The sequence below is a fragment of the Chiloscyllium punctatum genome, chromosome 22 (assembly GCF_047496795.1).
Source record: "Chiloscyllium punctatum isolate Juve2018m chromosome 22, sChiPun1.3, whole genome shotgun sequence".
Taxonomy (NCBI): domain Eukaryota; kingdom Metazoa; phylum Chordata; class Chondrichthyes; order Orectolobiformes; family Hemiscylliidae; genus Chiloscyllium; species Chiloscyllium punctatum.
This window is the reverse complement of record NC_092760.1, coordinates 22,425,442-22,444,528: the sequence shown is the minus strand read 5'-3', so window position 1 is coordinate 22,444,528 and position 19,087 is coordinate 22,425,442. Positions and strand designations below refer to the sequence as shown.

General features: G+C 42.9%; 1 protein-coding gene across 1 annotated transcript in view; it reads right to left on the bottom strand.

The window, feature by feature from the left end:
• Positions 1–15,523: 15,523 nt before the first annotated feature.
• LOC140493878 (mucin-6-like) overlaps positions 15,524–19,087 on the bottom strand; it is a 385,697-nt gene continuing 382,133 nt past the window's right edge. Inside the window, exons 28-30 of the mRNA XM_072592872.1 lie at positions 16,332–16,472; positions 15,908–15,970; positions 15,524–15,588 (exon numbers count right to left, since the gene is read on the bottom strand). Of these exons, the coding sequence (XP_072448973.1) occupies positions 15,524–15,588; positions 15,908–15,970; positions 16,332–16,472 (269 nt within the window). The remainder of the gene's footprint in view (positions 15,589–15,907; positions 15,971–16,331; positions 16,473–19,087) is intronic.

Sequence of the window (19,087 nt, the reverse complement as noted above, 5' to 3'; positions counted from 1 at the left end):
CTCCATTTGCCATTTCTCGGCCCATTTCTCCAGCTGATCAAGGTTTGGCTGCAATTTCTGATAATGTTCCTCACTGTCCACCTATTTTAGTGTCATCTGCAAACTTACTGATCATGTCTTGTACATTCTCATCCAAATCAAAGATATAGATAACAAACAGTAATGGGCCCAGCACCTTCAATAGGGTTAGGGTTACTCCACGAGTCACAAGCCTCTAGTCCGACAAGCATCCTTCCACTACTACCCTCTGCTTCCTACTATAAAGCCAACTTTGTGTCCAATCTGCCAGCTTCTCCAGGATTCAATGTGATCTAACCTTCCAGAGCAGCATACCATGTGGAACCTTGCCAAAGGCTTTACTTAAATCCATATAGACTATATCTACCACCCTGCCTTCATCAACCATCCACCCTACCTACCTGTGATTTTCTTTGTGGGGGTAAATAAGCATGGTATCCGGGCACAGTGCACAATTGTTAGGTTCAGCTCTTTCAATATAATACAGCAGGAACAGAGCCTTCGGCCCACTAATCCTGTGCCAATTCCTAATCCTCATTTACTGGCTTATTCCCCATATGCAGTTTCTTTCCCTTTGTTCACCTCCTGTTCTTGCGTTAAACACTACTAACAAGTCCATTTCCACCACCTCCACTGGCAGGGCATTCCAGGCACCCAATCCTCTCTGTGTACAAAATGTTCCCTGCACTTCTCCCCTAAACTTCCCCTTTCTTACTTTAAACCTATCCCCTCTTATACTTGACCTTTCCACTAAAATGCCACTGACTGTCCACCCTATTTATGTCTCTCATAATATTGTACACCTCCATCAGGTTGCTCCACCCTGTATTTCATTCCCCTATGAATGTGATCTTACAGTGTGCACGTTTTCTGAGGTGACAAAACTGGGCTTTTCCTTACTGTGGAGTCATGTACATTCTTAAAAAGTAAGTTTGCTGAAGCCAGCCAAATGGCCACTCATGTCTGTAAGCTTCTCAGTGTGTAGATTAGGAATTTTGTTGATCCTGGTACAGCATAAATTTCTCAGTTAGTAATGTGGTAATGTTTTAATCTATTTGGATTTGGAACCACTGCCTTGGAGAGTTCCAACTAGACAGGTGCTTAGCACAGGCTGGGTTTTCTACCTCACCTTGGTGAATTTGGTTCAGCTGAGAGGTATTTGGATTTATTGATGGGGGCTATCCCACATCCACATCATTGATCATTAGTGCAGTACATCCGAGCTGATACCTGTGAATTTGTTCACATTTCTTAAGAAGGCTGGGAACCTCTTTGGCTAGTGGTATTAACCAGGCATCTAAGTTTAAGATTCTGATGACTGCCAATTTGACACTGGAGTTTCAACTGAGGAAAGGAGGCATTACCCTCCTTCTCATCTAACCCCTCCCAACTACCTGGAATGAGGTATGTCCAAGGCCTTTGGCATTTTTGTTATGGGGGTTGTTTAAGGAATGTGTATGTAGGTAAAACAGTGATACCTTCTCTGTCTACCCAAGAGGTAAGGGCAATCTGCAATCATAATACCACTTTGTAATTGTTGTTTTCAACAATTACAACAAATAAAACGAATTACAGCATGGGCAGCATAATATTGGGGTAAAGTGAGCTTTCATCAAGCTCAATTAGCCATAATTAATTATTTACATCTTTTGAAGATTTGAATACCAAACCCTCTGTTTAATGGGAGTGGGAACATTGGCAGGCAAGTTACCAAACTTGTATTAATGCTTTCGCCAGCAAAAACATACCCAGTGGGAATAGGTAATATCAAATACTGGATTAGTGGTGCTGGAAGAGCACAGCAGTTCAGGCAGCATCCAACGAGCAGCGAAATCAACGTTTCGGGCAAAAGCCCTTCATCAGGAATAAACTGGTTACTGGTTAACCATCTCTAGATGAACACAACATGTTCTCAGATGAATTTAATTGAAATGGAGAATTCAGATGTACAAACCTATTTCTTTTCATTAAAATACTCAACTTTTAAAAGAATAATTACATTAACTTAGTTTTGATAATGACATTAAATTTTCTTAAGCAAATCTGGCACAGATCTGGAAAAAGTACATATCTGAATTTTTAACTAAGCCACATTGACATTGTACCTTACCTGGAATTGTGAGTAGAGAGGGCTTTCCTGAGGACAAAGGTTAAACAAATATTCAAAACAAAGAACTTAACACTTTAGTACTTACAAACAAAGAAAAACTCAACAGCTTAATGATACCTGATATAAACATTTGAACATGTACACATAACTATATCAGCCACCGTTTCAGGCAACTGGGTTCAGTTGAAGGGAGCTGGATTCAAAATCCTACCAAAGCAGATGGTAAAACATGAATTCAAAATATCTGGAACTTAAACTCTAAAGTCGAAAAGGTGATGGAAAGTGGGCTGTTGTCCTTACCTAGTCAGACTTATATGAGACTCCAGACCCACAGCCCTCTTCAAATGGTCTAGCAAGCAAGAAAATCAGTTGCATCAAATGGCTGAAAAGTTTCCAGGGAGGAAAAGAACTAAACCAGAACGGACCAGTTAGTTCAACCACAACACTGGAAATTAAAACAGACCTGCTGTGCTTTTCCAGCAACATATTTTCAGCTCTTTCCTTGTACCCTAACAGGAATATACTTTTTCTGGAGTCTCGTTTTCTCATTTCTGAAGGCTTCCCATTTTCCAGCCGTCCCTTTACCTGCGAACATCTGCCCCCAATCAGCTTTTGAAAGTTCTTGCCTAATACTGTCAAAATTGGCCTTTCTCCAATTTAGAACTTCATCTTTTCGATCTGGTCTATCATTTTCATCACTATTTTAAATCTAATAGAATTATGATCACTGGCCCCAAAGTGCTCCCCCACTGACACCTCAGTCACCTGCCCTGCCTTATTTCCTAAGAGTAGGTCAAGATTTGCACCTCCTCTAGTAGGTACATCCACATACTGAATCAGAAAATTGTCTTGTACACACTTAACAAATTCCTCTCCATTTAAACCCTTAACACTATGGCAGTCCCAGTCTATGTTTGGAATGTTAAAATCCTCTACCATAATCACCCTATTATTTTTACAGATAGCTGAGATCTCCTTACAAATTTGTTTCTCCATTTCCCTCTGACTATTAGGGGATCTATAATACAATCCCAATAAGGTGATCATCCCTTTCTTATTTCCAACCAACTACGATGCAGACTTTCCATCAGACTAAACTGCGTCATCTGAATCTAGCTCTCTGCCACCTCTGATGCTAATGAATCTAGTTCCACCAATGCCCACCCCCCCCCCCCCCCCGCCCCACCACTGCCCTGAGGTCGGAGATATAGCTGTCCTGAAGCCTTAGTCCCCCTTTGAGGTTAGAAACATGATCAATGAGGTTCCTAACCCACTGAAGAAGCCGATCCCCTTCCATAACTGGCTAGTCCAAACCTGCCAGGTTTACGACCCCTTACCCAGGGATGTTCTTCTCCTATTCAAAGTTGTATATGACACCTCCTAAGCAGCTGTTAAGGATTCCTTTTCAGTCCCGACTGGTGAAAATAGGGGTTGGATAGAAAAACCAAGAGGAGCAGTGGGGCCAGGGAAATACCCCCTGAGAAGAGCTATGCAGGTCCTCTTAAATAGGGCCAGGCAGCATAGCGACTTTGGGGAGGTCACTCCATGCCTTGTGGATTTCATTGCCCAGTTTAAGGACATCTGGGAATCAGCTGTGGGAGTGCCTCTGGAAGGAAACGTTCCTTTGGCGGTACAGACTCTGTTAAATTGTGTTGAGCCCCAGATAGCTCAGGCCTTGTGATTTACACATGAAAGGTGTGAAACTATCATGGTATTTGAACAGATGAAAGACTCAACAGACAATCAAAGTATTTTTCAAATGTATAATTTCAGTTACATCATACTGTAAACTTTTGCTATAAATTCTGTGTTTTACAATTGTGTACTCCACAACTACCTGATGAAGGAGCGGAGCGGCGCTCCAAAAGCTAGTGTGCTTCCAATTAAACCTGTTGGACTATAACCTGGTGTTGTGTGATTTTTAACTTTGTACACCCCAGTCCAACACCAGCGTCTCCAAAGCAGTTCAATGGGTGAGTTTATTTCAGTTCCGTGCACCTAGGTGCTTCCGTACAGCTTGATACTGTCCAATCACCTTTGTTCATGATGGGTGCATCTTTAGTGCTCCATGTCATTGTCTCTGTTTACTCCCTGCATCGGCCTGAGGAAATTGATCCAACAATCTAATCCTTGTCCTGCGGTGAATCTCTAAGGGAGACCCCATTGCAGGAACTTTCAGATTACTGCATTCTCTGATGTCACTATCTGTCCTGTTGCAGTTCTCCCTTGTGTCCGTCAACATAAACTGTCCTCTGATGTGGACATAGGTATTCGACCTGTTATTGATGCTCTGTTTTCGCAGGGGTATTGCATCCTACTCGACATCCCTGTAAAAATTCCATTTTGCCTACTCCTAAACACTGGATTTGACTTGTTCCACTGTCATAGACCTCTACTCAGCATTTTTCTCCATTCCTCTGCATGAGCATAGCCAGGATCTCTTTGCCTTCACGTATGGGAGCCAACAATTTACCTGAGGACTCATCTTCCACAGGGCTATATGGAAAGCTGGGCAGTGTATGCTGCAGAGGTGTGAAAGGATCTGTTTTAACTCTCTCTGCCTTGTAGCAGCACTGTCTTGCAATATGCCGATGTCCTCTTGATAGCCTCGCAGCCCCACACTGATTGTCAGCGGGACCCTGTGATTTTGTTGATCCACTTAGTCTCCTGTGGGCACTGTGTTTCTGCCACCAAGCTACAAATTATGGCAGACCTCGGTATAATATCTAGGCTGCATTCTGAACAATGGTACCCATCACCTGGGTCCTGATTGTGTTGTTGCTATTCTCAATGTCCCACGACCCTTCACACAACTGGAGATGCTGTATTTTCTTCACATGATTCACTATTGCTACCATTGGGTGCCTGAATATCAGTACATGGATGCGGTTTTGCGTCAGGTTATCCTCAAGGGTCAGCCTCGTTCTATTGATTGGACCCCCAAGCGGCTGAGAGTGTTTGAGGAACTTCGTACTACTATGACACAGGCCTAGCCTTGGGCTTACCCAATTATTGTAAGCCTTCCATCCACTATGTTAACAAAAGAGAGGGTTTCGCCAGTGGAATCCTCATCCAAAACCATGGCAATATGAAGCACCCAGTGGCCTATTACTCCTCTCAGTCATCTTTGGTAGTCTGTGGCCTGCCAACCTGCCTCTGCGCTGTCACCGCCACCGTTACCATGCTGGAAAAGGTAAACCCCTTTGTTTGGGATCACCGTTGTACTATTATGGCCTCACATTACTTTGCTCTTTCTCAATTCGGCTGTTACTCAGCATTCCACAGCAGCCCATAGGACTGGGTATAAGGTCATGCGGTTGTCCAAGCTGAATCTATCATTCTGCCATGCCCCTTTCGCAAATTCCACTACCCTTCTTCTTACTTCATCTGCCTTGGAATCTTACCACCATGACTTGCTTGCAGGTGGTAGACTTCATGACCTCTCCTCACCCTGACTTATCCTCCCTGCCCCTTGGCAATCCTGAACTTGGCCTGTTCACTGATGGCGCGTCCGATGATTGTTCCCTTCTCGATTACTCCCTTCAGTCATTACTCCCTTCGAAATGCTAGGGATGTGTGCTCTCCTGTCCAGGACTTCAGCCTAGGTTGTTGAACTCTTTGCCCTTACCCTTGCATGTTTCTTGCCATGGGAACATCCGTTAACATTTACACTGATTCCCGTTGTGCCTTTGGGGTGGTCCATGACTTTAGTACACTCTGTAAAAATTGTGGATTTATTACCTCATCCAGTAAACCTATTTAACATGAGACTCTTATCAATGACAAATTGTCAGATTCACGCGGTCATGGTCTCCTCCTTCATTAGGATACAGGCAACCCCGCTTTTCGAAAGTTCGCTTTATGCCACATCGATTTTACAAAGGAACTACATTAGTACCTGTTTTAGCTAACCGAAAGAAATCTGAAGAGGATTTTTGTTTTTATGAGAAAAAACAAACTTTTTCCCATATAAATTAACGCTGCTTCACTTTACGCCATTTTGGCTTATGGAAATCATCATAGGAATGCTCTATTTTCGGATAGCAGGGGTAACCTGTCCAAGTCCCCACCACTGTTGACCTTATAGCAGCTCCCTAGGCGCAACACGTAGCTGCAGAGGCACAGCGTGATTTCTTGTACTGGATGCTTCTTTGATGCTCCTGGTCTTTGGCGGCTTCCTAATGGTAGGGTGGTCTGTCCGTGTACTATCCTCAATGCCCTTGCCTGCTGGCCCATGGGTAGGGGCATGTAGGAAAAGGAGGGATGCTACATCAAATTGTCCGACAATGGTTTGCTCCCGACATATCTACTATCTTAAAATACATCGTCAAAACATGCGTTATTTGCCACAGTACAATAGAGGAAGAACACCTGCACATTTTGATCATCTCCCAATCACTGAAGGGCCATTTGGGAACTTGCAGATTGATTTAGTCCATTTGACTCCCTCAGGAAGGTTTAATTATAAACTGGTCATAGTAGATACGTTCCCTAGATGGATAGAGGCATTTCCCACCAGAAGAGATGATGACCGAACAGTAGTAAAATGTCTTATAAAAGATATAATCCCCCAATTTGGAATATCAGGACAAGTGAATAGTGACAGGGGTACGCACTTTACAGGGATATCAGTAACAGCACTGTGTGTAGTAAGGGGATTTGTGTAGAAGGTTCATATCCCCTATCAACCCCAATCCTCACGAATAGTGGAACGAACTAACGGGATGCTAAAAAACACCCCTGCGTTGACTTGCCAGAAAACTGGACTAAAGTAGCCTGAAGCCTTGTCTATTACCACCAGCCTCCAAAACCAGATTAATAGCACTACGGGTCTAACCCCGTCTGAAACTCTTATGGGAAGACCCAGTAACTGACCCACTGGTCTATATGGAAAATAGCCCTGATATTGGTAAATGAGAAAACCCTATAATATGCCGAAGCCCTGAGTGAAGTGGCCCAGGGTGATCATTCAAAGGTAATAGAGCCCATGCCAAAACCCAATGGGTCAAACACACACCCTTTTAGACCTGGTGATTTAGTGTATGTTAAGTATCTTAAGAAAGTCTCTCTCTCTTTTCTCGGTGGAAGGGACTGTATCAAGTGTTAGAACATAGAACATAGAACAATACAGCGCAGTACAGGCCCTTCGGCCCTCGATGTTGCGCCGATCAAAGCCCACCTAACCTACACTAACCCACTATCCTCCATATACCTATCCAATGCCCGCTTAAATACCCATATAGAGGGAGAGTCCACTACTGCTACTGGCAGGGCATTCCATGATCTTACGACTCGCTGAGTGAAGAACCTACCCCTAACATCAGTCCTATATCTACCCCCCCTTAATTTAAAGCTATGCCCCCTTGTAATAGCTGACTCCATACGCGGAAAAAGGTTCTCACTGTCAACCCTATCTAACCCCCTAATCATCTTGTACACCTCTATCAAATCACCCCTAAACCTTCTTTTCTCCAAAGAAAACAACCCCAAGTGCCTCAGCCTTTCCTCATAGGATCTTCCTACCATACCAGGCAACATCCTGGTAAACCTCCTCTGCACCCGTTCCAGTGCCTCCACATCCTTCCTATAGTATGGCGACCAAAACTGCACACAATATTCCAGAAGCGGCCGCACCAGAGTCTTATACAACTGCAGCATGACCTCAGGACTCCGGAACTCAATTCCTCTACCAATAAAAGCCAGTACGCCATATGCCTTCTTCACTGCACTATTTACCTGGGTGGCAACTTTCAGAGATCTGTGTACATGGACACCAAGATCCCTCTGCTCTTCCACACTACCAAGTAGTCTACCATTAGCCCAGTAATCCATCTTTTTATTACTCTTACCAAAGTGAATCACTTCACACTTAGCTACATTGAACTCCATTTGCCACCTTTCTGCCCAGCTCTGCAGCTTCTCTATATCCCGCTGTAACCTGCCATATCCTTCCTCACTGTCTACAACTCCTCCGACTTTCGTATCATCCGCAAACTTGCTCACCCAACCTTCTAACCCTTCCTCCAGGTCATTTATAAAAATGACAAACAGCAATGGTCCCAAAACAGATCCTTGCGGAACACCACTAGTGACGGCACTCCAAGATGAATCTTTGCCATCAACTACTACCCTCTGTCTTCTTCCAGAGAGCCAATTCCTAATCCAAACCTCCAACTCACCCTCAATGCCATATCTCTGTATTTTCTGCAGTAGCCTACCATGGGGGACCTTATCAAACGCCTTACTAAAATCCATATATACTACATCTACCGCTTTCCCCTCATCTACCTCCTTCGTCACCTTCTCAAAGAATTCAATAAGGTTTGTGAGGCACGACCTGCCCTTCACAAAACCATGCTGACTATCCTTGATCACATCATTCTTATCCAGATGTGCATAAATCCTATCCCTTATAATTCTCTCTAAGACTTTGCCCACAACAGAAGTGAGACTCACTGGCCTATAGTTACTAGGATTATCCCTACTCCCCTTCTTGAACAAGGGAACCACGTTTGCTAGCCTCCAGTCCTCTGGCACTACTCCTGTAGACAAAGAGGACACAAAAATCAAGGCCAATGGCTCTGCAATCTCCTCCCTTGCTTCCCAGAGAATCCTAGGATAAATGCAATCAGGCCCAGGGGACTTATCTATTTTCACCCTTGCCAGAATTTCCAACACCTCTTCTCTACATATCTCAAAGCCATCCATTCTACTTATTCGTGCCTCAGTATTCATATCGACAACAATGTCCTGTTCCTGAGTGAATACTGACGAAAAGTATTCATTCAGCGCCTCCCCAATCTCTTCAGCCTCCACACGCAACTTCCCATTACTATCCTTGATTGGACCTATTCCTTCCCTAGTCATTCTTTTATTCCTAACATACCTATAGAAAGCCTTAGGGTTTTCCCTAATCCTACCAACTAAGGACCTTTCATGTCCCCTCCTTGCTGCTCTTAGCTCTCTCTTCAGGTCCTTCCGGGCTACCTTATAACTCTCAATCGCCCCTATTGAACCTTCACGCCTCATCTTTACAAAGGCCGCCCTCTTCCATTTAACAAGGGATTCCAACTCCTTATTAAACCACGGCTCCTTCACACGACCCTTTCCTCCCTGCCTGATAGGTACGTACTTATCAAGGACACTCAATAGTTGCTCCTTGAACAAGTTCCACATATCAATTACGCTCTTGCCTTGGAATCTACTTTTCCATTCCACACATCCTAAGTCATGCCTCAACGCATCATAATTTCCCTGCCCCCAGCTATAACTCTTGCCCTGTAGTACACACTTATCCCTCTCCATCACTAGAGTAAAAATCACCGAATTGTGGTCACTGTCCCCAAAGTGCTCACCTACCTCTAGTTCTAATACCTGGCCTGGTTCGTTACCCAGAACCAAATCCAGTATGGCCTCACCTCTTGTTGGCTTATCTACATATTGTGTCAGGAAACTCTCCTGCACACATTGCACAAACACTGACCCATCTAACGAACTTGTTACTGACAATCAAAACTGCAGCTAAATTGGAAGGATGTAAGGAGTGAGTGCAAGTGATTAACTGTAAAATCCATAAGCCCACCAACTTGGCAACGAGTAAAGCAAATGATGAGAACACCGTGGATGCAATTTCTGAGCTTTTTCAGGTTGTAAATGACCGAAATGAGATACGTTTGGCCTTGTGATGGGTATGCTAAAAATACCTGTCAGTTAAGTAATTATGACATAATACAACATGTATTATGCTCTAATGCTGTTTTTAGTCGGAATATGCAAAGGATGGGTCAGGATCTGGGGACAGTTAACCATTTTTCCTCCACTGCAGAGAGAGGTCAAAAAGAATATCAGACACCTTGCAATGGTGGTTCTTGCAAATAAAACCTCTGCTGTCTGGTGGATTTTCCAAGATCCCCTTGCAGCATTCCTTGAGGACATGAGGGGAGATCACAACCGGCAAGGAATCTGCCGCAGGGGAAGGTAAGGAAACTAAAAGGGTTTTCTAGTAAGTGCGTGAAAGAACAGGGCAGTTCGCAGGCAATTGTCAGACTGAAATATGATTTGAATTGCTCCCTATTCATTATCAAGATCACCAACAATAATCTTATGACACAATAGGCTTGTCAATACAGAGTCGGGGAGGCAGAGTGTATTTTTCCCTGTGTTGTACCCCTGGGCAGAACCTCAATTTCAGGTTTGGCTTTTAAAGAAGCCTCAGGTGCCAGAGTGTGCGCTCAGGAAAACAGGTTCCCCTCTGTTACAGGAATAAAGCAACTAAAACGATCAATACACCATAATACTTTTTTGTGTCTGGCCTATCATTGCAGGAAAAGAACCTCACTGTTGGGTATGTGACCATATGCCGAACCATTCACAGGGGGGATATCCCTTTGTGGCCCATATCCTTTAGCTGAATTTGCCAAATAGCTAATACACCAAAAATCTTCAGGCAAACCTGATAACTCTGAGGATGTGCAGGAGTGGATGTCAGTTGGGTATAATGTGGCCCAATTCAGAGACTGCCTATAACAGATCCCATATTCCCCCCTTTCCTTGTAGTCTTTAACAACACTGTTAGTGATACCATTTGCTTCACACAAAATGGGAATGTCTCTACTGACATTTATGTGGGATCTCGTCAATGTTCTTTTATTACCCTCTGGATTGAACCCATCCAAACTTTGATGAGCCAAAGTCACTTTTCACTTAATTGGTCTATTGTCCTTAATAAAACATCAGGTTCCCTGTGGAAAGATCTGGAAATCAAATTGTGGAGGGGAGGAAATTCAAACTTAACCGCTTTTTTATATGTATGCTTAAGGCCTAATCTTGACTTCCCTCAGATTGGAAAGGGTCATGTCATTTGGGATACGTAGTACCTCTGATCATAGTTTTGGATGGGTTACCTTCACTCCTGAACCCTCACCAGATTTCTCACATGGATAGAAATGTCTTGACCTCCTATTGGAATTTATCCACACTCCCAAGAATTGGGCAAATTAAAAACAATATTGGAATCTGTTGCTAATGATACCATTAAGGCCCTGACTGAGATCAATCCTGAACAGTGGCACTTCAGAACCGTATGCCTTGGAATTTCTATTCTCCAAGGAGGGTAGCACTTGTGCTGTCATTGGGCAAGAATGCCTATATACCTACATACATACCAGGCAAATCTAAAAATGTCTTCAATTTGGTGACTCACTCCACATGGAAGTCAAGAGATTAAGCTACCCTTTTTATTTCGGGTGGTCTTTTGACCTTGCCTGGCTTGGAAGGTGAGGTTCCTCCTTAGTCATTGGGCTCATCACCTTTACTATCATACTCGTGATATTTTGTCTCGTTTGGAGAAATACAGTCTGTTGCTGGACACAGTTTGTTCCTATCACATTTTCCGCTTCAAAACTAGTAATCACCTACTGGACTGTACCCCATGATGACCCCTACATTGAACAGGTGTGTATGAATACGTGCCTTTTTCCAGATCAACAAGTAGTAAGAACTTGACATACTGCTGCATGATGGGATATTTGACCAAGGTAAAAGGAGACCTGGCTCTCAGACTCGTAGCTTTAGTGGAAAAATACTGCTGGAGATAAAGACTGAGGCTGTGTAATTATAGTTTGACAAAATATCAAGAGTGCATCTTAAACTCGTTCGTCTCTCTGTCCTTGAGCAATATCAGGAACAAAGGGAGTAGTTGCACTGGGCTTTTCTTTATCTTGAATTATTGTATTCAACATTAGGAGAAAATGAGGTCTGCAGATGCTGGAGATCAGAGTCGAGAGTGTGTTGATGGAAAAGCACAGCAAGTCAGGCAGCATCTAAGGAGCAGGAGAATTGAAGTTTCCAGACAGAGCCCTTAATCAGGAATGATCCTGGGAGCCTCAGGGGTGGAGAGATAAATGGGAGGGGGGGGGGTGGGGCTGGAGAGAAGATAGCTGAGTGTGTAAGAGATGGATGGAGGTGGGGGTAAAGTTGACAGGTTGGAGAGGAGGGTGGAACAGATAGGTGGGAAGGAAGATTGACAGGTTGGACAGATCATGAGGACGATGCTGAGCGGGAAGGTTGGAACTGTGGTAAGGTTGGGAGAGGGGAAATGAGGAAACTGGTGAAGTCCACATTGATGCCCTGAGGTTGAAGGGTTGTGAGGCGGAAGATGAGGCGTTCTTCCTGCAGGCATAGGATGGTGAGGGAGTAGCGATGGAGGAGGCCCAGGACCTGCATGTCCTTGGCATAGTGAGAGGGAGAGTTGAAATGTTTGACCACAGGGCGGTAGGGTTGATTGGTGCGGGTGTCTCAGAGATGTTCTTTAAAGCACTCTGCAAGAAGGCATCCAGTCTCCCCAATTTAGAGGAGACCGCATTGGGAGCAACAGATGCAATAAATGACGTGTGGAACTGCAGGTGAAACTGTGAAGAATGTGGAAGGCTCCTTTGGGGCCTTGGATGGAGGTGAGGGAGTAGATTTGGACGCAGGTTTTGCAATTCCTGCGGTGGCAGGGGAAGGCCCAGGAAGGGAGGGTGGCTTGCTGGGAGCATGGACCTGACCAGGTAGTCGCGGAGGGAACGGTCTTTGCGGAAAGCGGATAGGGGTGGGGAGGGAAGTATATCCCTGGTGGTAGGGTCTGCTCCAGGTCTGGGAAAGTGAGGCTCTGAGCTGGGACAGGACTGACTGTAGGTAGAGTAGATGGTGGCGCATGGCTGATAGTGTGGAGTGGAGGATCTGGAAAGAGAAACGCTGTTGAAGGTTTCGGATTTGTAGAGTGTAATGAGTATCCTGTTCAGGTTCAAACTGGGTTGGTCTGAATGTGGTCCAGAGTCCTGTGGGATCAGATGGTTTAGTGGTAGGTCCTGACGAAGGAGATGTGGCTGTGGTAGCGAGTCTGCTTGAGGACATGGCTGAAGAGCTTCAGGGAAGAGGGGGGCTACAGTGAGAGAAGGACTCACTGAGATCTTTGTAAAGAGAGGAGGAGAACTTCTTCAAGATAGGCATCCTTGGAAGAGGCTTCACAGTCAGGCTGAAATCAACGAGAAGAAGGTGAGATCTGCAGATGCTGGAGATCAGAGTTGAAAGTGTGTTGCTGGAAAGGCACGGCAGATTACTTGAGTGCTGAATGTAATCTAAGTAAAACAAGCTGTATAAATATAGGCTAACTGTAGCTGTATAAATATAGGCTCAGGAGTGCTGTGAGACAGTGAAGACTGTGGCAGCCTCTCTGTGAATCCACAAAAAATAAGGCTTCTTGAAACAAGTCTTGAAGTCTCAGACTAAGCAATTTCCTCAACATATAGCATCAATCTCCTGCTGATTATCACCGATCACCCTCCCTCAGCTAATGCACAGTACTCATCCGGTTGGACAGGACTTGGAGGAAACACTGAGAGTGGCAAGCTGCACAATACAGTCTGGGTGTAAAACTTCAATATCCACCATCAAGAATGGTTTGAACAAAGAACAATACAGAACAGGAACAGGCCCTTTGGCATTCTAAGCCTGCGCTGCCACATTTTGCATCCTAAAACTGTCTTCACTTACAGGATCCATATCCCTCTATTCCATTCATCAACTGTTTGAAGGTTTCATAACATGTGATGCTTCCAATGACAATGACATTATGCTAACTGAGCTTCAGGAGCAGAGTGAAACTCCTTCAGACAGGATTCTCGCGGTATTGTACCTTATGCTTGTATCTGAGATACTATGACAGTTGATGTGATGTAAGAGGCTCAGTGTTTAGAATTGAGAGATTCTATTGCTATTAAAGCATCACCTGTGTGACCTACATGCCCTCAAAAGCTTTTATTTTTTGTTTCTCTCCCAGTGCATGTACTGGCAGTGTCTGACTAATACACATCTCAACATTAAATATGGTGCAGACAGCTCAAATCCTAAATGGTCCCAACAACAACAAATCCTTCCACCATTGATAAGTGCATGATAGCATGAACCCAACACTGTACAGATATGATGCATAGATAATGAGGTAAGCATGATGAGATGCATCAGCTTTAGCTCACAGAGAGAAAACCTCCAATGAATTCCACAAAATTAACACCGCTGAATTTTCATGAAATTCAGCCAAGAATCTCTCTACTATAGAAAAGATGTTGTGAAACTTGAAAGGGTGCAGAAAGATTTACAAGGATATTGCCAGTATTGATGAGTTTGAACTATAAGGACATGTTGAATAGGCGGGGGTTTTTTCCCTGGAATGTCGGAAGCTGAGGGGGTGATCTTATAGAAATTTACAAAATCATGAGGGTCATGGATACAGAGAATAGTTAAGATCTTTTCCCTGGGCTAGGGGAGTTCAAAACTAGAAGGTATAGGTTCAAGGTGAGAGGGGAAAGATTTAAAAGGGACCTAAGGGGCAAAAAGTCTCAAGCAGAGGGTGGTGCATTGTATGGACCGAACTGCCAAAGGAAGTGGTGAAGGCTCATATATTTACAATATTTAAAAGACACCTGGATGGGTATAGGAATTGAAAGGGTTTGGAGGGATTAGCACCAAATGCTGCCAAGTTGGACTAGATTAATATTTAATCAACATGGACAAGTTGCACCAATGGGTCTGTTTCTGTGCTGTCCATCTCTATGACTCGAAGTCTGGAAATGGATATACATGGGTTAAATGAATGAGCACAGATTTGTGAGATAGTGTAGCAAAATGTGAGGTCCACATTCTATCTCACTCCACTTTGTTTGCAATTGAATCACAACAAGTTGACATACAGACACAAAAAGTAATTAGGAAGGGAAACGGAGTTTTGCCCGTTATTGTAAGGAAGGTGGAGTATAACCATAACCAATTCTGTTACAACTGTTCAGGGCACTGGTGAGGCCATGTCTGAGATACTGTGAACAATTTTGATCTCTCTACACAAAGACAGCTACATTTCTACTGAAATCGTTTTAGAAAAATGGTCCACTCATTTGATTCTTGTAATGAAGAGATTGTCTTCTGAGAAAATTTGAGCCTATACTCATTCATAGTACACAGAATCCCTCCAGAGGCCATGAATCCCAATAAGTCCACACCAACCAACCCATCTAGACCCATTCCCTGTTACCCTACATATACATAGAACATAGAGCAGTCAGCATATTTCAGGCCCTTTGGCCCTTGATGTTGTGCTGACCTTTTACCCAGACTAATGCACCTAACCTTCACACTCCTAAACACTACGGGCAATTTAGCATGGCTAATTCATCTAAACTGCACATCTCTGGATTGTGGGAGGAAATCGGAACACCCGGAGGAAATCCATGCAGACAGGGGAGAATGTGCAAACTCCACACAGACAGTTACCCGAGGTTGGAATCGAACCCAGGTCTCTGGTGCTGTGATGCAGCAGTGCTAACCACTGAGGAGAAAGAGAGACAATCTTATTGAAACCTACAAGATTGTATAGGGGCTTGGCAGATTAATAACAGAAAAATGCTTCATAGCGGATTCCAGAACTAAGGAAGTCAATTCATAAATAAGAGATTTCTTATTTAAGATACAAATGAGGACAAATTTCTTCTCAGAGGATGTTTAGTCTTTAAAAATTATCTTCCAGAGTGACAGTCTTGGATGCTGGATTGCCAAATTTCTGATTGAAAAGGGAATCAAGTTATAGGGTGCAGGCAGGAAAATTGACTTCAGGCCAAAATCAGACCAGCCATGATCTTTTGAATGTCGAAGCAGGCCCAATGCCTCCTCCTGTATCTATTTCTTATTAACATCTGAGATAGATAATCACTTAGCCAAGAAAGGTGAAATAGCACTTAAACTTACCACATGGTACACAATGTCTTAATTCTTCATGGAAGTATTCATATTTACCACAAATGTAGCAACCTTAAAAAAAAAGATCCAATCAAGATTCAATTTGCTGTCAATTGCTGAAGCATTTATTTATGCATAGCTCCAAAGAATAAACAACTGTCCAAGTAGGATTTCACAAGTCAGAATGTCATTTAAAATGTAATTCATTGAACTTTCATGTAGTATATAAATTGGGATTGCAGGAAATAGACCCATGATCATATGCACAAATAGTCAATAAATATTCATATTATTTATTTAAGTGCAAGAAGTAATTGCAATTTTACTTCAAATAGGCTCATCCTATTGGCCTTGTTTCAAAACTGAAAGACTTAAAAATCTATAATGCTGGCAAACCATTCAGTATTATTTACCAGATAAACAAGATTCTTACCTTCCATATTGAACTTGCCGAAGATATGTATATTGGCAGGACACAAACAAGGCTGATAATGCCACCTATTTGTGGTATTCCAAGAAGATTCACCCACAATAGAATACCCCTTGTGATAGTTGAAATAGTCACAGTACACAGCTGAAATGAGTTGTAAATAATTAATATGCGATATTTTAAAACATTATTCAACACAAAGATGTGTCAACAGATCAAGATACTTTCACAGAATAAAGCTGTCTAAGTTGCTCCTAAACATATTGTGTAGTTTGGTTCAATTATTTTTGCTTTGGGATGCCCAATACTTTGGCTTCTTTTACTTTTGCATCTTATAATCTTTTACCATCTTATAATCTTTTACCATCAAACCTGTCAACAATCAACACACTATTCAAAACCATTTTGTTTTGTAAAAGACCATTGAAGAATTTACTAAAATTATTAACATTATTTACTAATTTTCTAAAATTATCATTGGAACATTGAAAATAGAACAGAGAACAGTACAGCACAGTACAGGCACTTCGGCCCATGATGTTGTGCCGAGCATTTATCTTAATCTAAGAGCAACCTAACCGACACACCCCTCTATTTACTGCTGTCCATGTGCTTGTCCAGCAGTCGCTTAAATGTCCTAATGTCTTTAACTCTACTGCCACTGCTGGCAGTGCATTGTACACACCCACCACTCTCTGCACAAAGAACCTACCTCTGACATCTCCCCTATACCTTCCTCCAATCACCTTAAAATTATGACCCCTCATGACAGCCATTTCTGCCCTGGGGAAAAGTCTCTGGCTATTTACTCTATCCATGCCTCTCATTACTTTGTACACCTCTATCAAGTCACCTCTCTTCCTTCTTCTCTCCAGTGTGAAAAGCCCTCGCTCACTCAATCTCTCTTTATAAGACAAGCAGGCAGCATCCTGGTAAATATACTCTGCACCCTCTCTAAAGCATCTACATCCTTCCTACAATGAGATGACCAGAAGTAGACAAAATATTCCAAGTGTGGTCTATAGAGCTGCAGCAAAACATTGTGGCTTTGAAACTCAATCCCCCTGTTAAGGAAATTCAAAACACCATACGCTGTCTTGACAACCCTATCAACTTGGATGGCAACTTTGAGGGATCTATGTACATGGACCCTAAGATCCCACTGTTCCTCCACACTGCCAAGAATCGTGTCTTTAACCCTGTATTCACATTCAAATTTAACCATTCAAAATGAATCATTTCGCATTTATCCAGGTTGAACTCCATCTGCTACTTCTCAGCCCAGCTCTATATCATGTCAATGTCATGTTGTCGCCTGCAACACCCTCAACACCACCCACAACACCACTGACCTTTGTGTCATCGACAAACTTACTAACCCACCCTTCCACTTCTTCATCCAAGTCATTTGTAAAATCTACAAAGATCAGAGGCCCAAGAACAGATCCCTGTGGACATCACTGATCACTGACCACCAGGTGGAATACTTTCCATCCACTACCACTCGCTGTCTTCTTTCGGCCAGCCAATTCTGTACCCTAACACCCAAATTTCCCTGTACCCCATACCTTCTAACTTTCTGAATGAGGCTACTATAGGGAACCTTATCATATTCCTTACTGAATTCGATATGCACCACATCCACTGCTCGACCTTTGCCAACTTGTGTCGTCATGTCCTCAAAAAACTAAACAAGGTTTGTGAGTCATGACCTGTCCCTCACAAAGCCATGCTGACTATCTTAAAACAAACTATGTTTTTCCAAGTAGTCATAAATTCTATCTCTCTAAAACCTTTCCAGATTTACTGACAGTATTTTACAGTTTGCAGGAGATGCCTGTACAATTTTCTGAAATGATATAATACTGATAGAATCAACAGACAGTTTTATTGATCATTGATCACTGAATCCTCCACCAAGGGGAAATGTTTCTTGCCATCTACGCTCTCTATGCATCTCATAATTTTATACATTTCAATCATGTTCTCGCTCAGTCTCCTCTGTTCCAAGGAAAACAACCTCAGGCTATTCAATTTTGCTTTATAACTAAAACTCTCCAGCCTATGCAACATCCTGGTAAATCTCTTCTGTACCCTCTCCAGAGATGTCACATCCCTTCTATATTGTGAATTCCAGAACTTCACAAAACTCTTGCTGTGGCCTAACCAAACTTTGAAGTGGTGCAGCATCACCTAACTGGTCTTAAACTCTATGTTTCATTATCCAATATGCCTTCTGAACCACTTTATTTACCTGCTCTGATATCTTCAGACACTGGTGTACATGCACAGCAAGGTCGGTCTAATGCTCAGTACTTCCCAAGATTATATAATTCATCATGTATTTCCTGGTCTTGTTTGGCTTGCCCAAAGCATCAGCACATATTTATCTGAACAGAATTCTATTTGCCACTGATCAACCCATCAGACCAGCCCTTCTATATCTTCCTGTGATGAAAGGCTGTCCTCCTCACTATTTACCATACCACCAATTTTCATATCACATCCAAACTTATTGAACAACAGTCACACCCACATAGCACGACAAATAAAAAGCTTTCCATCCTCTAGCAATAAAGGTTAACAATTCATTTGCCTTCACTATTAATTGCTGGACCTAATGCTATCTTTGTCCTGGTATATGACCCTCTCATTGGCAACATTCTATATGGCAGAAATTTGGCAGTTCATATCCAGTTAAATAATAATCTGCCTTTCTCTTCTTCTCATAAAGTGTGATAACCTGACAGTACATTCCA